The sequence below is a fragment of the Athene cunicularia genome (genome assembly GCF_003259725.1).
Source record: "Athene cunicularia isolate RWA chromosome 3 unlocalized genomic scaffold, athCun1 chr3_part1, whole genome shotgun sequence".
In the NCBI taxonomy this organism is placed as follows: domain Eukaryota; kingdom Metazoa; phylum Chordata; class Aves; order Strigiformes; family Strigidae; genus Athene; species Athene cunicularia.
Genome location: NW_020799097.1, coordinates 101,811,366 through 101,834,650, shown reverse-complemented (window position 1 = coordinate 101,834,650; position 23,285 = coordinate 101,811,366). Strand labels below are relative to the sequence as shown.

General features: G+C 43.1%; 1 protein-coding gene across 1 annotated transcript in view; it reads left to right on the top strand.

The window, feature by feature from the left end:
* Positions 1-23,224, top strand: part of USH2A (usherin) — a 388,963-nt gene extending 365,739 nt beyond the window's left edge. The window contains exons 64-71 of the mRNA XM_026844632.1: positions 9,907-10,116; positions 11,854-12,092; positions 12,672-12,889; positions 14,738-14,914; positions 15,903-15,986; positions 17,701-17,945; positions 20,140-20,373; positions 22,604-23,224. Coding sequence (XP_026700433.1) covers positions 9,907-10,116; positions 11,854-12,092; positions 12,672-12,889; positions 14,738-14,914; positions 15,903-15,986; positions 17,701-17,945; positions 20,140-20,373; positions 22,604-22,693 — 1,497 coding nt within the window. The 3' untranslated portion in view covers positions 22,694-23,224. The remainder of the gene's footprint in view (positions 1-9,906; positions 10,117-11,853; positions 12,093-12,671; positions 12,890-14,737; positions 14,915-15,902; positions 15,987-17,700; positions 17,946-20,139; positions 20,374-22,603) is intronic.
* Positions 23,225-23,285: the final 61 nt, after the last annotated feature.

The following is a 23,285-nucleotide window of genomic DNA, read 5'->3' as shown; positions in this document are numbered from 1 at the left end:
CAATTTAGAGACAAGGATGTCATGTGGGACACTGTCAAATGCTTTGCACAAGTCTGTTAGCTTGTGCTGAAGGAAACGATGAACATCTGTGAGTCAACTGCTTCTTATTGCTGATTGTAGGTCCATGTTACTTGATTTCCTTCAGTTACTTAATGTTATCTTCTTGAACCTAGCAGTACAAGAGATGCTACAATAATACTTTCCAAAGCAAAAATGATAATTCCTCAAAGCCTGAAAATTTATTGCACTTTAAATATCCAAGGGTATATTTTCCAGTTGTCACTTCTTTTATGAGGAGACCTGTTAAACCTTTCATGGGAACAGCACACTTTAGGGTCAAGTGTTTGTGGTTTAAGTCCCACTATGTACAAATATTAACGTTTCCAGATCTTTCTTGCAGCTTTCCTTTAATGCCTGTGTAGGGCCCATCTTTTAGTGACAACAGTGTGAAGTCTAGTCTCCATTTACTGTAGTTTCCTTATAGCAGAACTATTGTTAGACCAGATCACCTTGCTGCTTTGGAGAGGATCTATGAAGAATGCAAATTCAAGTGCAGATGGGGCTGAGAAGATATCAAGCATTGTAGCAGACCTAAGCCCTACTTATTATTTTGGAATCTTTCTTAGATAAAAGAAAAACTTTCAAAGTTGGAAGTTGTAGCCATTGGCTGTGGGATGTTCTCAGTTGGGCCTGCTACTTGGAATCCCAGTGAACTGACAGCTGGGGCAAGAGATCCAATTTACAGTCTGAACTGCATAATTTGCAAGCAATCTTGGAAATTTCAATTATCTCAGTTGGAAGCTGGTTTTTGAGAAGCTGATATCACAGAGACTTTCTTGAGCCAAAGTTTTTAATGATCTATCAGTGACGGACAGCAAAGAAAGCTTCTTGACCTGAGTCCTGTGGTTTACCTTGCTGTATTCAAGACTTTGATTTTTATCTCAGTTCTACTTCGTAACTGGGCTGAGATGTTGATTGAGACCCTAAATAATTTTGGGGTTTTTTTCACTGGTGGCTGTTTATTTTACCATGAGAGGTTTTAGCATGCACATGTTTGTCTTCTGCTTATGTCACTTGCAGCAGTCCTCTGGGATCTGTTCTGAGCTCCCCCATTGTTGACAATTTATATCTTGCCTGTGAGACAAGTTATTCATAAGTATAGGGCTTGGCTTTTGCTATTATGCTGATGAAACCCAGATTTATATTTCACTTAAACTGGATATTGATTCTGCTGTCTCTGCATTTGAGTCTTGTTTGCTGGACATAAAACTTTAAATGCAACTGAATTTCCTCCAATAGAATGCAGATAAAATCAAAGTGCTGTGATGGGACTCTCTCCAGCATTTTTTGAGGTATTGAGATTTAGTTCAATGCAGGCTGACAGCTTCTTTGGATATGAAGTCAGGATTTTGGACTTTTTGTGTTTGGTGTGTTTTGGGCTTTTCTTTTTTTTTTTTCTGGAAAACTTCACCTGAATATTTAGGGCTTATAAGACTAAGATGCAAAACTTGCACTTTCAGAAATGATCAAGTAGCTTTAGAGGCTCATGCTGGTCAAAGGGAGTGCACACCCTGAATGGTTAGGTCAGTACTGTTCAAGGAAGCACTTTTAGTCTTTAAGGGCCAGATCTGCATAAGCAAAATAGCACCTGCTACGTTTCAGTGAGTTCTTAAGAGGCATTAAGGTGCCTACTGTCCCGTATTCAGAAATAATTACTTAGATCTTTGAAATTCCTTCTATCAATCTAGTCATACATTTAAATATTTGCATTTTCTAGAGCATCTGGCCTTTTAGACACTTGTTGGAATGCTGCCTGAGATTCTCAGCTGTAGTAAACAGATGCAATTGCATGATCTACGGAAAAAAAAAAATGCTTAAACAAACTTTGTAAGTCATGAGGCCTAATGAGTTTGCAAGTGTAATCTTTTGATTCCTGGAATATTTTTGAAACAGAGTGTGTAGGCCCTTTCAGGAGTTTTTGAGGATAGCGTGCAATGTTACCATATAGCAACCTTTAGAGTCAGACCTTGTTTGTCTCAGCTAAGGGAAGGCCCTTTTGAAGAGAGACTTACAGCATTTAGTGCTCTTCTGCAAAGCAGAGCTGTCAGACTATGGTGTGATTTCCATGCAAGTGCAATGTCGCTCCTCCACAACTGTGCTTAATTGTGTACTTAAAACTGCTTCTTTAGATTAATGGCTTAATGTCTTCCTGGCTTAGGACACTTCCTTATTTCATTTTGGCAGGCATGGAACATGTAAAAGACAGAAAAATAGGGTTGTCTCTTTTCAGAAAGTTGTATGGCTCCCTGCAGAGGTTTATCCTCCAGGAGGACTATCCAGTACACCAAGACAGGGCCTGCAATATTGAAGATGTTGGCTCCCGACTGCTGCAGGAGGCACAGCACCCCTTTTGCTTGTGAAGTGTGTTTCTCGCACTCCAATTACTGCAGCCAGATGAAGGGCCCAGGAAATGCCCCAAGATAGACCAGGGGAAATATGTTTTGGGTCCTCCATCTTGGACTCTCCAAGAGAAAACAAATCATATTCTGACTTTGGAGAGATAAAGGAAAAAAAAATGGGTGCAAAATCATGAAGATCAAGGAATGACTAACTACATGGAGTGCAGAATATGTCAGCCCTCCTGGTCACTGTTCAGAGGTGACAAGAATGACACTTCGTTTACCAGCCTGTTTATCAAATCTCTGGCTCAGCTCCAGTTTGTGCTGCTTAGTCACTGACAAACAGCTCAGTGACTTCTGCAGCTCAAAATGGGGTAAAACTGGTTTTCTGACTGGCCAGTGATGGATAGTCACCCATTTGTAATAACCCTCATATCTGGGTCCTTTTCATTGTTTTAATTCACCATTTCTTCCCGTCTCCCTGACAGAAAGATGCACTCACTACAAAGTAGTGACATAAAATATAATGTAGTTCTTTCTTGCAGTCCCTGCTTGTTATCCCCTCTTCATTTTGTTTGGAAGGGTGTATTTTCTTACAAGGTTTGTTGTGCTCCCTGGTTCCAAGTAAAGATAGTTTCTCATCCTACACCTGCATTAACCAACCTAGCTTGACCTCAGTGTCTGAAAAGCAAAGCAGACATAACTATATTGTTTCACTGATGTAATGGGGATACCTACTCTAAATACCCTTTTGCAGACTGAGATGCTTCCTTTCACCTGGTAGAGGGTACACAGTAGGGAGAAGGGCCATTTCACACCACACAATTTTGTTCATTAAGTCCCACTTCAGGGACTATGTTTCTGTTGTCAACACCATCCTAAATTCAAGTGCATAAACAGTGCATTGATGCAATAAACCTTGATTTTTGTTCATTAAACTAAATACGGATATTAGACTGGATTTGTTAGCCTCCAGAATTACCAGTGAGACTGTTACAGCACCACTCTTGCAAAACCCTTCTCAGTAAATTGTGATTCTGACATATTCAAAACCATGGCAAGCTATCCTTTAAAAAGACATTAGTCTGAGTACCAGGGGAAAATATACTCCAGGGCTGTAGATGACTTGATATGATTTCCTTGATTGTATCTTTTTATTTATGAGGCATAATTTATGACTGCTGAAAAGCAAACTAAAATGAGTGATGACTAACTACAGCCAAAGTAATAAATCAGAAGCGGAGAACCAAGTGGTGATTTTGATCGAATCTATTGAATTAGCTGTTGCCCTTAGCCATTACAGGTATTGGAAAGACCTTTTAATATCTGCTTATCTCTCTCATGGGAACTTGGTAACTACCTCATTATATACCCCTAGGAAACAAATTATTTAATTTTCTATCTTTTAGAGTTAAACCTGTTTACATCTCTCATTAATTACTGGTGTTATACTACATTATATGAAATGAGCTTCCTTTACAATTTGGTAATTTTGTTTAAGTTCCAAAGTGTTTTCCTGTTGTCTTTCCCTTCCCCAGAATGGGTATATAATAAATACTTTTATTATTAACATTTGAACGGTGGAGATGAATAGCAATGTTAAGAAGCTCAAATTATCACAGTGCAAGAAGCCTGGACCTAAAATCTATCCCCTTATGTGTTTGTGGCCTCCCTAAGGATGCTAACTGAATGTTGAAGAGGGAAAGTATGGATCTGGGGATGGGCAATCAGAAAGCACACATTTGTTTACTACCTTTTGGTATACCCGATCACGAGTGGATGCAGTTCTTTCTTTCCCTTGCCTTTGTTCTGTCCCGTATAGACTGCCACCACTTTTGAAACTGCTAATACCTGCCTGACACTGCAGTGCCCAGTTGTGAATACATTATTCTACTGATGAATGCTAGATTTTGGTAGACAAGCTCTGTGTTCAGAGCTGTGCTGACGTTGTGTAAGTAACTCCAAATTACACAGGCTGCATGCCGGTCAGTTCTGATGAGAAGAAAGACTTCTGAAGGGTGGTGCAATTGATGGTGAGAGGCAGCTGTTCTGGTTTTCTTTAATTTTAAACAGCCAGCATTATGGTCTCTTCAATTTTCCTGCAGACTGCTGTTCAAACACAACTAAAAATTGGGTGCTGTATTTCTGAACTTACTGATGTTATATCTTATATACCCCTAAAATGTCCTGCTATCTTGGAAAAGAATTACACTGTGAAAACTGCATTTATGTAAGTGTAGAGTTAGAAACTGAACAACCCTGAATCAAGAAATCCAAAGCAAAGTCTCAAAGTAGTGCTGTGTCTTTGCAACCCCCATGAAACAACTCTAGAAAGAGAAGAGTGGTACGAACTCATCTCTAATACTGTTTGTCTCTCCTGGCATACGCAAAGTTGTACCAGCATTGAATCCTTTCTAGAAAGATCAGCAGTCACAGGCGTGCGCAGTCCATGGATGCCCTAAGGGCAGACACCCAAGTCATACCCGACTGACACACAGGAGTAAAGAGTTCTGTGTATGTGTGAAAGAGGTGGCTTGGTCTGACTGTGGGGTTCCCCAGAACCTACAGCACTACCTAACTGCCCTACAGCTCTAAGCAGTGCTCAAAGCCAAAGGTGATTTACTGCTGAGATTTTTAAGGCAAAAGGCTATTTTCCGCGTGCCTGCAAGAGCTCAGTGGAAGCTGCTGCCACAGACAGAGCTGAGATCTTGTCCCTCACAGAGGCAGCTGTGTGAAGCAGTATGATGCACAGTGCCTATAGAACATGGTGGGAGCCAGGAGCCACTGCTGGTCAGTAGTCAGCTGTTTGGCCCTCTCTCCTTTCTGCTGATTTCCTGCAAGCAGGAGGGGCGAGCAGCACCTGGCCTCCATGCAAAGCAGAGGATCCCAGCTCTCCCTGACCTTCCCAGGAGCTCAGGACTGCTGCCTTCAGACAGGCAAGTTACCCCCAGGCATTCCACCCTTTTGCCTCCTGCTGCCTTGCCACGCTTCGGCAGAAGTGAACAAGATCTCTCCAGTACGGGAGAATTTTGTCTCATTCTCTCTAGGCTGTTGGCTGCCTGAGGCTCCCCTTTGCAGGAGCGGAGGGGATTCCCACCTGGGGACTTGCTTGTTGGTCCCTATGTTTGCAGCTGTAATACCTGTCACATTGTTTGAGCCAGGTCTGACACAGCTGTTGTGAGCTGGCAGGCATTAGCACACCATCCTCTGCCAAACCACTGCTCAACCAGCCATGGTTGTGCTGCTTCACGTAATCGGAGTTGTGTGATCAAGGGATTGCTTTTTGTTTTGGGAAACTTTTGTCCACACACTGTGTTTTCTGCCTTAATCCTGGACTATCTTTGTCCTTTGAGGGATGTTAATTTGAGCGCTTTATTTTGGTAGCTTCTTTACCTTCCCTTTTTCATCACGGCGAGGCCATTGTGCCTGCCTGGTTTATCATTGCTTTTCTTCTAGTGCCTTTCTTGCACTGCAGTGTTGGAGTGTATATCCAGCTGTTTCCCTCAGTTCCCATTAGTACCTCCTGTACGAAATAAATACCTTCACATATGATCTCAATTTGATGAAATAAAACCTTTTTTTAGTTTAAAACATAGCTTCTTGGAAAGGACCTGAGGTTTCAAGAGTGTTGCAGCAGATGAACCCTGTGGCTCAGGGACAGAGTGAGTCATCTAATGGGCTTCTTCCACTGTTGGCATCTACAATACCATGATTTTTCTGCATCTATGCCTGAGGACCATTGTGAATTTGTTGCCCTTTATGGGAGGAGTCATTACTCAGCTTTACTAAGCTTGAACAGGCTGGGCTTACCATGGTAAGGCTCTGGCCATCTTCTCAGCACTTCCCTTCCTGCTCCTGATAGGTTTTCCCCCTTCTTGCTGTGCTGATGAACCTTGAGTTTGTCCTGTGATTATTTTGAGTAACTACTGATCACCGTTTTCTTCCGGGAGCAGAGATCTGTGAAGGCTCATTTATGATGGAAAAAACCCAACCTGTAACTGAAATTCTTCAGTCCTCCAAATATACAGTCTCTGGAGAGGTTTCCCTCCTCTCTCTCTGGCTCCACTTCAAAGTGCAGTCTGGGCCAGGGGCCAGCACATTGATAAAGCATTTTAAATAGTAACCTGTGTAGCTGGTTGCAGAGCCCTCTCCTGGCTTTTTGGGGACAGTGCAGCCATTATCAGGCACACATCTTTTGGCAGGGTGCTAAGCCATGCACCATGATGTCAGACAATACTTTTGGAGGCAGTATATTCAGAAAGTGAAGTTACAAGAAACTTTTGGTGGCTTTCTGCTCTGTGTTTTGCCATTCAATACACTCCTGAGATGTGATTGCTTCTTGTTTGCCCCATATTCCTGCTTATTAAGCTCTTTACATTTCTGTATGGAGTTAAATATTTTTTGTTGCTGATTATATCACAATTTAGAAGGAATTTTTGTGAGCCCAAAAAGCTTTTTACAGAAGTCCAAATCATGGGATTTCAGTTTAACCAGGCTAGCTAGGCAGCAGCTTTCATCTGTACCGTTTTGTAGTGACTTTTTGAGGAGCCATGGCCAAACCTCTGATTTTAGCAGGCACTCCATATTGTAGCTTCTGTTGCCATGCTGTCCCATTTCTTCATGCAAAGAAGTGGCTAAACATCAGCACTTCCATCTGCAGTCAGTTCTGGGCACTTGCTGCTCCAAGTCTCCAAATGCTGACCAGGATTTACTTGGATGGTGATTCTCAAAGGGAGATATTTTTATACCCATCCATCCTTTTACAGATGGTTGAGCAGAAGCAGAGGGAGTTAAGGGAATCCAGCTTAGGTCAGTGTAAATCCAGAATTTAGATCCTCGGAAGTCCTGTTTAGCTGTCACAGCTGTCTCAGAAGCTGGTGTTAGTTCCACAGACACCTAGAGGTTTTCTGCTGGAAATGTGTCTTGGCAGGGCTGAGTAGCTGATGTCTGTCTAGAAGGCACTCTCAGAGCATGCCTGTCTGTCAGGCCCACACACGTGGCCATGACCTTGGCTTTTTTTCAAGAGGGATGGGCGTGTGGCACCTGCGGGATGGACCACAACCTCAGCTCCCTCCACCTCCCTGGGGAAGGGCTGGACTGGGGAACAATGTCTGCTGCCACTTACTCATGCTCTGCTCAGTCAACCTTGATTTCAGTGTTCCCATGCAAAATGAAACAGCTCTGAAGGGAGCACTGGGAGTACCCCAAGTATAAAGATGGGTCATCTGCTTGGGCTTTCCCACTCTGGCGTGCGACAAGCTTGACTGACTCCATTGGAGCATGTGATTGAACATAAATTACTCAGCTCCTGAAGGAGTCCTTTAACCACTTAGCTGTAGTATGAAAGGGGACGAGCATCGCCTTTTTCCTTGCCCTAAGACAGTGTTTTGAAAGAAAGAGCCCTTGTTTGTCTGAAATAAGGCTTATTTTCTGAAAGACAAGGCATAGGACCTATGGTAGGAGAGGGATCAGTGGAGGAAGGTATCTCCATCCAACCCTCAGTGAGGCATCTGCTTCCCAAGTGAGTTGCATCCCTATATCCTCCAAAATTCCTAGGGGGTCCCATTCTGAGGCCAAATTCATGTGTGGTAAGGCTCTGCTACTAACTCACCGCCCTCAGTTTTGCTGTGGGCAGCTTGCTCGGCAGGTCAGGTCCAACACTGTTACGCTCCTTGCTCATTAAGGCCACAGCCTGGATATAACTGGAGCATTTGAGCTCAGGTCAGTGCTGAGTTGATGCCAGTGGCACATTCAGAGCTGCTTTTTCCATATGATGTGGCTTATTCTTTCCACAAAGAAATATGCCCCTTGAAATCTATGACTGTGGGTAAATCTTCATAGCAGCTGGAACTGAACTGAGATAGAGGGTTTGACCTACTGCAGTAAAGTGAACAGAGTTTGACTTTATGAAAAGTTCACAACTAAGATATATTACTGATTTCACTGAAAATGAAAGTGCTTTGGCTGAGCTTTTTATCGTAGGGCATCATCTGTACTTACGTAGTGTTTCACTGAATGGTGCTGTATGTTACTGATGGAATCAGGCAGGAACTTTGGGTTTCTAATCAGCAGAACGACAGTCTTCAAAGCCACTGTGGTGGTTTTTGGCCTTTTCCTTCTCCAGGCCCCCTGTGAAGTGTCCTGTGGTCTTGGAACTTAATATTGAAAGCTGGAACGACTCCAAAGTCAGTTTTGAAGACCTCTTATTTCTAAACCCCCTATTTTTTTTAAGGCATAGTCCCACCATATGCTTCCCCAGGACGTCTGCCCAGAGTAGATCACATAAGAACACGTTTTACTGTAGTTAGAACCGCTCGACATGAAAGCTTACTAAGGAATACTTATACTAAAAATCACTCAGACAGTCCTCTTGTATTGCCATTTAGATCTATCATTCTGATTGATCACTATGTGGTTGGCTAATATTGAGCCTAATTTAACCCTATATGCTCATGCATCCATCTATTCTGTCTATTGTACCTGACATGCTACAAATTACTTACTCATGCAAATGACGACCTAAGGCAACCTTTTATGATATTCATGTTTAATTATACAAATGGTTTTTGATAAATAAGATTATACATCCTTCCATATGTTTATTCACTCCTTGATGAAAGCAAAATTTAATTTTCATGCAGATTTGTTGGAGAGTGTGTTTAATAAGTGCTGAGTTTTATGTAGTCTGCAGATCACTCTGGTTTTGGGAAGCTGACAAAATCAGTAGGCATAGTTCATAGAGACATGTGGTTTTTAATCAGGCCTAATTCAAGCTGCTAAATTTTGAAATCTTGGAACTGAAGCCGTTGCCTTTGTGCTCATGCAATAAAGCAAATGTTGTTGTGAAAATAAATGAGAGATGCTGACTTAACTATACATTCCAATGGGCTTTATTTATATTATGGGTTACTGAAAATGTTGCCAAATGACTGATACATTAACATTTTTAAGAGAAAAATGTTCCTGTAAAATTTTGCCATTTGAAAGAGAAACTAGAGTTTGGCTTGCGTGGGTCAGTCAAGGTGAATGTAACTTAAGTGTCACACACGTGCCAGGCTGAATTCATCAGGGCTGCTTACATACATGAATAAAGTGTGTAGAAGGGAGAAACAGGCAGGACTGGATATCAGTATTTTTGTTCAGATGTCTTTGAAAACATTATCGCTGTTGATCACAGTTTCTCAAGGAGTCCTCTTTGCATGGTATGGCACAGACAGTGGTGGGAATTCAGAGTTTGGGGATCAGGTATGGTTGAACACACACTGCCTGAGGCATGAAATCTGCTTCTTTTTCCCTAAATGTAACAGTGGGAAATATTCCACGCTTCTGTTAGAAAGCCTTTGGGTCATCACAGGTCCTGGGTGGCAGTCAAGGGGCATTTTGCATGGGTGTCATTGCGCTGTGTTTTTCTCGGTGTCAGTACAGCTGCAGTGACGTCCTTGGCTAACCATGGATGCTTTGTCAGCTTAAGTCCTTCACTAAGTTTCTCTGGTTTTGTGTGCTGAAGGTGTGGTCGGTAAACTCGGCGGGCCGGACACCAAGCAGCTGGTCCCGCTGCCGTACGGGTCCTGCTCCTCCTGAGGGCCTGGGAGCTCCCCTCTTCAACACGGTGGCATCCACTGTGGCTGTGGTGAACATCAGCCCCCCTCTTAAGCCAAACGGGGTGGTCAGTATCTACAGGCTGTTTTCTAATGATACCAGAGGGACCAATGTGGTGGTGAGTATTGTTTCTATACTTCTGTTTGAGCTTGTATTTTTTAGCTTTAACAATTTTGTTCTTGCAAGCTGCTACAGTTGGTTACAGATTGTCTTCCTCTCTCGCACTCCCATTGTTCTGCAATGCTCTCTTCTGGCTAAAGCGCCACCAGCACTTTCACTCATCTAAATGTGCTTCCCAAGGAACTAACCCCATCATTAAACACTTCTGACATGGTGATGTGCTGTGACAGTGTGAAGGGAATCAGAAGTATTGTTCAGGGGCAATATACTTCCAGACAGCTCCTGCCAGCCCAAATGGTGCAGGTGGAAACTGCAGCCATTGGGAAGTGATTGTATGCTTTGGATAGCCTATGGATTTGAAGTTCAGAAGGAAGTGCTATACATGAGCTTCCCTTAAAAATCTTTCAGGAAAGGTTGTTAAGAAGTATTTATTTCATGGTAAAGCACTGAAGAATAGTGCAAGTAGCCAAGCAGCTTCTGTGTTTGGTGTCTCAGCCTACACACTATTAGGTGTCCAGAAATGACCAGTCTCAGCGTAGGAAACCTGCAGGACTTCATTAGAGTTATAAAACAGGGAGATATGGGGAAAGGTTAGGGCTGCAGAAGGTACCAGTTACCACCAAATCAGTGCAAAATACTTTCATTCTTATTGTCTGTAACACTATCTGTTTGTTTTTTACAAGCAGGTAAATATTTGTATGGGATTCTTTCCCTTATTCCATCTTGCTCAGCTTGGAAGTGCTAGGGATACCTTCCCAGGTCATCAATCCTGTCTGCGAGCTTAAGCTGCCTACTGATTGCACATTACAAATTTATTCCTTCCAGTGCAATTGGCTGTGTCCATGTCTGATTCAGCCAGTTCATCTTGCTGGTGCCTGCATGGCCCTCCATTCCCATCCCCTCACACCTGCCATGCTGGCTCGTCTCGGTCTCTGGCATCAATGAGTACCAAGTGCTTTCCTTTGCTTGCTTGATTCTTTCCTTCCTATTTTTTGCTGCACTCTGCTAAATCAAACACTGCCAAATGGGAGCAGATGTTGCCCCTCGTTGGTGTTTTCTACATATTTTTATTTCTTTGGCTTAAGAAGCTCTACCTGCTAATGACTACAGCAACAAGGTGAAGTGGCAGTTCCTATGAGAAGTTTCAGACCGAGGGCACCGTTTCCTTTGCCAGAGCTGCCAGGTCTCCCTTGCTGAGTGTAGGAGGGTTTCCTAACAGGCCCTCAACTTAAAGGCACCTACCAGAGAGCACACTCACGTGTCTGTGAGTAAACTGACCCACCAGACACAATTCATATCACTCTTCCCAATGCTGTCTCCTGTGTCCGTGTTGAGGAAGCTTGAGAGATACACAGGTATTTGCTAGCACACTTATGGAGCTATTTTCCACATTAATTTCTTTTTGCTTCAGTACCACTTATCCCAGAGTTTCTCCTTAAAGGTTTTCTGTTTCTCTGTTCCTGAGAATGACATTTGCAAGTGGTCACAGCTCAACTCAAGACATCTGTGAGGCCACTGACGGCATGGTCTTTTCCTTTGAACAGTGCCCTTTAACTTCATAATGGGAGAAAAATGAATGCAGAGTTCCCAGTACACAACAGCTGCATTAATGTCAGACTTAAAGGACATGCAGAACCTTGTACCCATCTTATTCTGGAGTTAATTCACCTCCATAATTCTTATTTAGTACTTGTGGTGCTTGAAGCTGTGACAAGTTCCCTCTTAATTTTTATAGCTGTCAGAAGGGACTGCCACCCAGCAGACAATACATGGGCTAAAACCTTTTACCACATACTCCATTGGTGTGGAGGCCTGCACCTGTTTCAACTGTTGCAGCAAAGGACCCATGGCCCAAATCACCACACAGCCAGCTCCACCCTCAGAGCAGCCCCCTCCACAGATCCGCACCGTGACCTCCAGGAATGCCTCTTTCCAGTGGAGTGGCCCCCAGTCACCCAACGGCATTGTCACCAGGTAGGAGCTGCCGCCAGCCAAACCTGTGCACCTTAGCTAGAGGGTGGTGGCAGAACAATCTGAGCTGGAATCACAGGGCTGAGAGCACTGGGCGGTCATGGTAGCCATGCTCCTCCTTTCCTGTGTTGGTGGTGATATCCTCTGTGGCCTGAATACCATCTGGGAGGTGTTTAAATGCAACAATCGCTTTTCTCTTGAGCAGGATATTGGGCAGGATGAAGGTGGAGAGGATGAGCTGTTGTGGGTGGAGGTAATTGTCTGCCAGCTGTGGTTGCACAGCCAAAAAGTTGTGAGCTCACTGACAGCAAAGAGGCAGCCATACATCCTGTAGTTACTTAGGCAAATCCTAATTTGCAGAAGTGAGCGGCAAGGTAACAGGCGTCAACAGTTTCACTCTGTGTGTGAATTACAACCACAGCTGCTCATAGGCATCCTACAGGGCCAAAATCTCCAAGAGAAAAACTGGGATCAGTTCCATTTTCTTCTCCAGTAGCCTGACATAGAGCAATTAGGATTAAATGTATGATTGGCTGTTACGTTATTAAGGCTCTGTACTAAAAATCTCAACTTTCTTCTCAGCTATGAGCTCCATGTGTATATGGCTTGTCCCCTGAACCTACAGCCAGCAGTGAAGGCTTGCAGTCCTGGCCCAACTGAGGTGAGGTATACAGGAAAAGGACAGAGTGCCAATGTGTCCAACCTGGAGCCTTACACGACATACAACCTGCGAGTCGTTTCTTACAACTCTGTTGGCAGCAGCGCCTCAGAATGGATCGGTTTCACTACAGAAAAGGAACGTGAGTATGAGAAATGGTTCACCGATCAGCAATGCCCACTTCTGATGCATGGGGCTGCATAGTTCTAAATGACTTCTCCGCCTCTGTGAAACATGATGTCCTCAGAAAACTGCTCTTCCGTGTCCCTGATCACTGTGCCTCTGCTACCCATTCATTGAAATTCTGCTCTGGGGTTTGACTGCTCATTCCTTCAAAAATACTTCTTTGCTCATCATCTGATATCACATCCTCTATCTTGGGAGCCTGGAAACCTTTTATTTTACTGAAAATGGGCAGCAAAGCTGCAGAACATAAAATGTTCAAGTATTTCCAGAAAGGTGACGTGTAGTAATAAATACACTGCCATAAATAATCCCTGCAAAAAGTGGAGATCTTGAAAGAGAGCTGGTGATTCTTTCCAGAATCTTACTGTCCTAATTCATGCCACTTCTGCCAGGACTCATGAGAGTTTTTCTTGGATGTCATATGAATGGTCAGATCCTTGTTGACAATGAAGAATTCTTTGCTATCTATCTAACCACCACAGGCAGTACTTTAAGGCCATGTGGTAGTCTCATGGAAATTAAACATATAGGACTTGTGCCTACAGTCAAAATAGATTTTGCCATCAAAACTGTATTTGTAGTAGTCTAACATCAGCTTTTATTAAAAAAATCTATAGTGCTGTAGCCAAAGTCATTCTATAAGATGAGACGGGCATTTCACCTCAGCCTGCCAGGTCAAGGCAAAGAGGATGTTCAGTTTTTATCATATAGTCTTGTGTCAGGATTTCAGAACCACCTTTCTAAAAATCCCTTTTGCATCACTTGGTAGTTCTGCCTAGTAATTACTAAAAATGGATATCTGCTATATCCCTAGCCGAAAATTTCAGGTGGAGCAGCCCCAGATTTTCTTTAATATCACCACTGAAAAAAAAAAAAAAAAAAAAAAAAAAAGCAAACTAAAATTTGGAACTGGAACAAGATAATGAACTTTTAAATGGAGAAAATTCATAAGGATCTGGTGACATACAGAACAAAAAGGTTTGAAAGACATTATTAAACCCCAGCCCACTGGATCTGCAGCCCTCTTTTCAGTCTTGCTTTTCTTGCCTTGCTGACCTCTTCAGACCAGGTCTCCTGAGGCACTCTGAATGCCTCCTTCCTCGTGCCTGGAAGTCCTGCTTTAGTGACAGTGGGCAATTAGCAGCAAAGTGCAGCTGGACAAGCAGCTTTCTTATGAACAAACCAGCATATACTGGGCACAGGACTTAACGGTAAAGCCACAAGAAAGGACTACCTCAAACTTAAATGAAGTCTTTTATAAGCAAGCTTTTGGGCCCAACTGATGAACTCTTCCTCCTTGAAGTGAATTCTGGGTTTCTCTTCTCTCTGCTGGCCATCTCCTCTTGCTTTTCTGAAACCTCATGTTTTCATGTATGTGCATGTGTTAAAAGATGATCTTGGGCAATTTCTTGGGACTTGCAAAAGAGTCCTCCCCTTAGCAGTTTGGTTCCCACAGCCCAGCATGCTGCAGTTAAACTTGCACTATGTCCTGTGTCTCCCTGTCCTCACCTTAAGCTGGAATGTAATTTATAGTTTTAGTGTTTATAGCACATGCACAAAGGCAAAGGAAGGGAGTTCTTGGTCTTTATTTTAAAGATATGAGATATTTCTGCTTTCTCGGTATAGAGGCTGTCATGCTACAGCAGCTTTCTCTTTGCTCCTTGTATCTTCCCTACTCATACACATTTATATGAGAGAAGGAGTGTATGCAATGGAGAGCTTGTATCATGCAAAGTCTTTCTCTGAGCTGTATAACTCAGTCGTGCCTGTTGGCTAGAAATGAACTTTTTTCCTTCTTTTGCAGCACCTCGGTACACAGCTCCGTTTTCCGTTGTCAGCAATTTATCCACCATCCACATAGACTGGAGTCGCACTTTTGTGCTGAATGGCCGCCTGAAGGAGTACGCGTTAACTGAGAGCGGGCAACGCATCTACAGTGGCTTTGACACTGAGCTGTATTTACCAAGGACCTCTGACAAAAGTCAGTTTCAATTTCCTATAGCTTTCTCTCTGTGAAAGACTGTTGAGCTAAAAATATTATTGTGTGCTAAATTTAAGAAAAACTCTGCATAGCCATCCCAAGCTAGGAGCACAGGAGTGTACTACAGATGCACTGAAATGCATCTAAGCAGATGCTTGAAACAAAAATCCTTGGAGCTAAGCTTCCTCTTAAACATAGTACCTTGACTGGGTGAGACTGCTCTGGCTCACTGTGAGGGTTGAGCTTTCCCAAATCCTGGAGCTGCATTGCAATTCCACACTTCAGGGCTATGCTCTGGGAAATGCATGGAAATCTTCAGCTTCAGAAAAGACTGGAGCCTGCTTTTTCATTTGAATCAAATCAAGTCAGTAGCTCTTAGAATCAACCATGTTTTGAAATGCAATTTATCTTTAGAAATTTGAAATCTTTAAAATAGAAGTAGACTGTCAGGGAGGGGGGGGGGAGGCGGAAGGAAAGAGGAAAAAAATAAAAAAAATGTTTTTAAGGCATTGGGGGTTTTGTATGTCAAAGGATTTTATAATTTTTTTTTTACCTTCCTAATTACTGCAATGATGCTAATACGGTTGGGTTTTTATTTTACCCAAACATTCTTAACATGTTTGTATCAGCCATGAATGGAGTATGAGGGATTTAGGGCAAAATGATGAATAAATTGGAAGCTGCTGGTTACCTGTCATTGGAAGAGGGAGGATTGAGTGGTGAAAGAGGGACATAATTTGGGGCAACATCATAGTGGTTGCTACCTATGATCTGCCATGGTTCACATAGTTTAGAAGTTCAGTACCCATGTATAAGGGATTATGAGGCTCTGACTGGGGCTCAGGTGGGTTGTGATGGGTTATGTGCTGTGCCTGCTTTGGCTTTTCTCAGACCTGGCCATCTCTGCTGGTGGATCATGGTGAAAAAGCAGCACCTACAGAAGCTGGATTTCTCCCACTGACAGTATTTTCTAACCTTTTTTGTTCAGCCTTTTTGTTTCAAGTGACCTGCATCACTGATGAAGGGAGTGCCATAACACCAGTCATCAAGTACAGCACTGGAGATGGAGTTGGTAAATATGTGAAGAAATTACCTAGTACCTATTAATTTTATGTGTTTGTGGTAGAAATTTGATAAGTAGTACATGCCAGACAGGAGGGCATCTCATTGCGGGATCAGGGGATGCCTTAGTGCCTTAGGGTATGAGGTATGCAGGTAATGTGCCGGTTTTTTGTTTGTTTTTTTTTTTTTTCATGGATGAATTTCTGTTTCTTTACATCATGATTAGCTTCAGATCCTCTCTCCAGATGTGTAATATTTTTTTCTTTCATTTTTACATAAATATATTGCTCTGAAAATGTAGTGGGTTTTCCTGCTGAATAGAATCTTCTCCCTTTCAGATTTTATTTCCAAATTAAGATTATCTTGAATTCTAATCCTGTCCTCCCACATTCCTCCTCAGTTTGACAATGAAAATGCAGATCCTATCTCCTCCCTGCATCCCACCCACCCCAACAAGGAGCATCTGCCTGCTCCTTTCATATGATGCATCAGCCAGTCTCTGCAATTTCACCTGGGATATGTTCCCCTAAACAGCTTATAAGAATGTCATATGAGATGTTGTCAGGACCTGGTTTATAACACCTGCTGTCTCCCTTCTGTCCACAAGGCTTTTGCTTGTTTTGTGGAAGTGAGGGAGTTTTGTGTGGTGACATGCCAGTCACTTGTCCACTGAGTAGTAGACACATCCCTGTAAAAACTTTCAGGTTTTTTTAACTCCTTAGTTCTCTGGGAAGCAAAGCTAAGCTCAAACCATTTCTAACTGACATACGGGGTTTATTTAATGTATTTATTTTTTTAATTGCATCTTGTTCAGATTCTTAAAAAAGATGGGCCTTGTCTTTGCAATTACTCTTTACACTGCATTTCCCTTATATCCCTTTTCATGCTCTAACTCCGTCCTCCTGCAGAATTTCAGGCAAGGCTGCTGTAAAGGCATTATAAAATGTTCCCAGTTGCTCTACATCCATCACCTTCCTCACTCTGCTCCTTTGTTCTTCTGATTGCTGCTTGTACCCAGAATCTACTGCAAACTCCATCAGTACCACAGGCAACTTGCAAAGGAGGCTTGTGAGTGAAGGTGATGGAAATTCCTTAGACAAGAGGCTGGATATACATGTAGGATTGCAAAAAAATGGGAAATCCTGTCACTGAGATTTCTTATGCTTGTGATATGTATGAGCAAAGCCAGCCAAGTGGCTGGGTTTTTTTCTAACAGGTGTGCAAAGGAGGACAAAAAGGTTTCATGTTGTTTGCTTTTGTATTAATTTATCACTCCTTTTGGCTAAGTCTTCCTCCCTCTCTCTTTCTAATGGCACAGGCCTGCCACTACACAGTACAGGAGGGAATGTCCTCTGCCTGTACCACTCTGAAATTACCAGAGTCATTTTCACTCTTCAAGGTTACTTGGAGAACCCTTTTTTTTTTCTCACACTCCACCTCCACTGCCTCATTTCTCAAGAGCTGTTGATGCAGTGGTGATTTCCAGCCTAAGCAGCAATGCCAGAACTTTAAGCAGGGTCTCTTGAGGGTAGTAAGCTTTTTATTATAGCCCGCTAGCATATTGAACCATTATGCCACCTTGAACATAAGTGCAAATAAGCACATGATGACAAAAATTACTTAAATTTCTGCCTAATTTATTAGCGAGGAAAGGGATAGCATATTGTTAAACGCTTTCTGAAATAACATTCCCTTTCTCCCCTAATCCCTCTTGATTTTTACAGGTCTGATCTTGACAACACCTGGAGAGAAGGACAAAGCGGAGTCCAAACGTGCAAAATTCTACAACGAGCTGTGGTTTGCAGTGTTGATGGTAGTTCTAGGTTTGATCCTCTTGGCTATTCTTCTCTCTTTAATTCTTCAAAGGAAAGTCCACAAGCAACCCTATGCACGAGACAGACCTCCTTTAGTTCCACTCCAGAAAAGAACATCACCAATGAGTGTGTATTCATCAGGTGAAACCCATCCGGTATGTTTTTTGTAAAATGCAGTGTTGTGTATCCACCATGCTATACTTTTATCTGCCCCTCAGAAAATACACACACAGTTTCTATTCCTCCTTCCACTATTGTGTTGCACTCTTGGTTACCAAATGAAGGCTGTTCAGTGTATGAGAAGGGCTGTCTGGTGTACCTGTGTGGGCACAGAGAACCAGGGCACAGGTGCTTAGTCCAAAAAAAAGCCCTACGGTACCTGGTGGGCAGGCCATGAAATGCTTCTGATGCCTAAGATAAACTGTGGATCTGGAGTCACAGGAAACACAAAGCCACTGATGTCACCTGATTTTAGGTGACATCTGCAATAGAGCTGAAAAGCTCTGGGCGGGCTGTGAGAAGGTAGGTGATAAAATGTGCTTTTTCAGAAGAACCCTTCATGTGTTCCCAACTATCTGTTGTGGCTGGCTAACCAGGATCAGTCTGACAATCTTTGTCAGGTATCCATGAAATGTGGCTGCAAAAAGCAGGACTTAGGGAGAGCCTGTATTTCTTTCTAGTAACCACCCACCATCCAGCTGGACTGCTCTAGGATGAGCTGCATGCCAGGAAGGTTTGAGGGAGAGTGAGTGCAACCAGGACAAAGTTAGGGACCTTCACAAAATCTGTGTGTGCATCTGTGCACATAGAGCCAGTGGGACCACCAGCGAGGTGGGAGGAGGACTGCTGGGGAGTGATAAAGAGGAAGGCTTTGTATCATTTTTATTGTGATGTTATAATTCTGAAAAAATAATTGATAAAGAACCTGTTCCACCATGTGGCAGAGTAGTATTGCTATCCTACCCTTTGAAGAAAAGCAAGACAAAGGGAATATGGCAGTTGTTATGAGACTGAGAATGGAAGCAGCAGTGCCTTTCATTTCCGTGCCTCTTCCCAGGCACAGGCCATGAGATGATTCTTCTTGTCACTTCTCAGCATCTTTTTCCTGTGAGCGCCATCAAGCAGGATAGTGACTCCTGCATCCTTCACGCATTCTGTTCCTTCTTGTCTCAGTGCCAAGAAGCTGCATCTGTGCCTCAACGAAGAAGCTCTTGGAAACAATGGCATTTCCAGTGTGCCCCTTCCCCTGGCAAAGGCTAAGAGCATAAGAAACTTCTTTTCTTTTTGGTCTCATGGTTTTGATTCCTTTTCCTCTACAGTCTGTCATGTTGTCTTGTTCCTCTTGACTTTAAAATGTCTTTGCTGCCGGCATGTTTGCACAATTCCTTTTCATGCTCCTCCCCTTCTTTTCTTTCTTTTTTCTTTTTTCTTTTTCCAGAAGCTCATGGACTTAATACAAAGGAAGATTCTACAGTGTATCAGATCAAGGACTGAATCTGAGAAGTTAGGACAGAGTTACTGCAAAGTGGCAAAATCGGTTCTGTTTTACAAGTGCTAGTGAGGTCACATGGCAAGCCATGCAGGCTGCCCGCATGGTACTTGATGACCAGTTAAAAGTTAAATAGCGCCTCATCTTTGCCAGTTTCCCTACTCCCCCACATCCTATGACATTGCTCTCCCTCACAGACCTGCTGCTAATTCACACCCTCCATAAGGAACAGACTGCACCTGCATTGCACCTTGCCCCGCTCTAATGCTTTTCCTCCCTCTCTTTAATCTCAGTTTGAGACCATTGCTGACACATCTGATTCATCAAGCAGTGTCACTCTCAAAAGTTACACAACGCACTTTGAGGTAGAGTTGTTAGCTTGCAGAAGTGCAAGATGTGTGATGTGCCAGATGACCTAAAGAGCATGCACAAAGGCATCTTGCACTGCATGTTTCTCCTGGCGGGTGAATGTCTTTTCCCTGGTCATGATAACTGCAAAAGGAAGTCTGCTAACACCTCCTTGCTGTGCCAGTCTGGGCTATCATTCTGGTGGTCAAAAAGCTTTGGACCTCTGCCTGTTGGTTTTTTGTTTTGTTTTGTTTTGTTTTTTAAATAGGGCAAAGAAAAAAAAGGAAAGTCCTGTTGTACAGGGCTGCTTTTTTTTTTTTTTTCCTCCTTTTTAGTGATATGATTGTCGTACAATGGGGAAAGGTCTTTTTTTTTTCCTTCTGTTTATAATTGTGCATGACTTTTGAAGAATGGATTTCTCTGTTCTCTTCCACTCCTGCTTTGTTTTTTCTCAGATAGTGTTTAAGACCATACACTTTATTTTGATTTATTAGTTTGTGTCTTTCTCATAGGGGCTGGCAGATACAAAAATTCCAGGAGCTGGTTCTCCCATGAACAACCGCTGTGTCCGTATCACATCTGGGATGAGAAGACCAAGTCACAGCCAGCTGAATCACACATATTCCCAAGCCTCTCTCCATCGTAGTGTCAGCCAGCTGCTCGACCTGTACGACAAAAAATCTCTTGTTGAAGAATCACCTTGGGATGCCATTATGCGCAATCATCGCACTACTGGTCGTGGCTTGGTAAGGACTCCCGTTCCTCTCCGGTGCTGTTGAGCGTCAGCTGCTAGCGAGTTGTCTGTTCTGTTAAAATCATGAAAAGATCTAAATATCAGAAGCTACTGGAGAAACAGCCAAAAGACCTAGAAGGACATGGTCAGAGATTAGATCCTCAAAATCCTTCCTGCCTGCTGTTCTCTTCTGGAGCCGTAGGTGATCACACACTGCTCTTACAGGATGTGAGGGGTCCACATGCATCTGTCTGTGGTTTTCATTGAGCCAATAACTCCATGGTGCACAAGGGATATGCACCTCGAATAATACCCTTCTATTTAGTCAACTCATAGGCTTTTCTTTCCATGCATTTCAGCAAATGTACATGTGTGATGAGGGATGTCTTGGCATCCTTCACATGTTCAGTGCCAGAAGCAGGAGCTTGTGTTCTAGCCAATCCTGTTCTGTGACCTCAGGCTCAGTTGCTGACAGGACCTGCTCTCTGTCCCTCTGCTCATTCACAATGCAGAGATCACATGAATGCTCAGGTCTTTTGGCATTTGTGACCAATGACTTCAAACTCAGCCCCCATTGGACTAGAAGGAGGTTGCAGGGGCAGGCAGACTATCTGAATATAGGAGAGGGCAGGATTGGCCAGCGTCGCCAACATGGACCTGAGCACACAGACACAAGAAATTATGATTCTCGGGTCAAGGACTGTGGCAACTTCATTTCCTCTTTGTCATGAGGAAATGGGCTTTTTAACCTCCACCCCAGGTGCAGATGTGGGGAAGGGGTTTGGTCCCAGAAGTAGCTGAGCAGTTCCTAAACAAGGGGACAGATGCAGGTGAAGGGTATGTGAGGTAGTAACAAAATCAGATGGAGTGTGCAGTTATCATTGAGTGGATCTTGTCCAAAATGCAAAGTAAGCTGGCAAACAGCGATCTGGCACATAAATCCAGGCAGCTTCCTTGGGCTTTCTTTCACCTTCAGTACACAGCTAAAGGGCTGGCAGGTATAGGCATGCCCCGGTACAGTGGTGTCGCTGCCATTGCTGCCACCGTTGAACCAAGGAAGCTGACAGGGCTTAAGTAAGAAGATAGCATACTTAGCTCTAGGCAAAACCCCTACAGGTACAGGTTAAGCTTCCAGCCCCCTCTGCAGCTTACAGGTTCCTGAGTCAGCAGTATTGTGACAACCTTCAGTCATTTTCCCAGAGCTATCACAGTCATATTAATTCCCTGGGGACAAACAGCCTACACACTGGGTGTATCTCTAGCTGATCTCATTAGCCAAAGAACTGCTAAGAGGGGAAGCTCTTGCTCTATTTGCTTATATTGTGCTAACACCATGATTTGGTTTAGCTTGCAAACCCCTCACACGTGCTGGATGTTGCTATGTTAGAACTAGTTTATACAGTAGTCCAATGAGCATCAGAAGTGGTGGAAGCAGAACACAAAACTTCATCTCACTTTTGGTGGCAAACAGCATGAGCTCAGCTGCTTTTTAAAATCAGTGGCTATACCTACAAAGCCAGGCTCTTCTGTCTGCCCTCTGTACATTCCTTTGCATTTCCCTGAACCTGTCTCTGCTCAGCTACTCTGTTGCAGACAAACCTGCAATGCTTTTCACCCAGTTCTTACTGCACTCAGCAGCTGAGGCCTGTCAGCGAGTTTTGTTCAGCCCTTTGTCCATCTTTGCAAATTAATAATACTGAATGGTTGAGGTAGCCCAGGACACATACCTGCAGTAACACTGCTGGCGATCTCTTTATGCTATGGAAACAGTTTATTTCTCTTGAGCTTTCAACTTTCTATGAATGAACATAAATGCAATTGGAAGAAGTTCAGACCCTCCTTTAGAAGCTTGAAGAACAAAATCTTACCTAAAGAACAGGTGATGTGGTTGTTATACCAAAAAAAAAAGTAAACATGTATTCTTTTTCTTTTAATCTCTTCAGTTCCACATCACACTAACAAACACTATTTTACTTATCATTTGTCAGATACACATCTTTTTTTTTTTGAACTCATTGCTTACTATGACAATCTGCTTGGTTTCAATTTGGGTACCTGAATGCTTTAGGTTTTACCTCATGCTGGGAGGAATGGGAAAACATGTGGAGAGGTAGAAATGCACTTATTTATCTATTTCGGAACCATTTTTAGTGGGTGGGAGGAAAGAGAAACAAAAAGAATTGCCTTTAGTCTGGTACATGGCTTTGGCTCACATGCCTTTTTTCTCTCCCCCCTCCTAACAGTATGTAGATGAAGATGATCTTGTCAATGTCATCAAAGGCTTCAGCACAGTCACCAAGGAGCACACCACATTCACAGACACCCACCTCTGAAGAACACAACCACCTTCTCGAGAAAATGGAAAGTGGGTAACTTGCCAAAAGCAGCCTGCATGGCCTTTGGGGAAGGGAGCAGGGCTGCTGTTTCCCCACCCCATGTCCACTAGTTCAAAGATAAAACTGTTTATTGGGAGGGGAGGGGGGTGGGGTGTAATTTGGCCTTTTTTTTTTCTCCATCATCTCTTTAACTGTATGGTAAAAAAATGTGTGTTAGCACTCACACCTCAGAAAGGTTAAGAGAATAGTTTGAAAATCCCTAAGTCACAAAGCAGTATGAGTAGTACGAGAGGTTCTCACCTTTGTCTCTCATCCAACTTTCACAGTTAAGAAGGGTTGTGGGGGCAGGATGGGGGCAGCATGTTTGGCAAGGAAGTTTTTTTACCTATCAAAAAAATGTGGTTAAAAGGGGTCCTTGTGGCAGGAGAGCCATGTCTTTTCCTAGCTTGAGAAAGCTCCGCCACACAATTGTGTTCATGCACAAGTGAATAAACAGCAAATGAAGGAATTATTACAGAGTTGCTTTAACCTTTGTGTTCTCTCCCTGTCTTCCCCACCCTCTTGGCTCAAAAAAAGCGCCATTAATTAA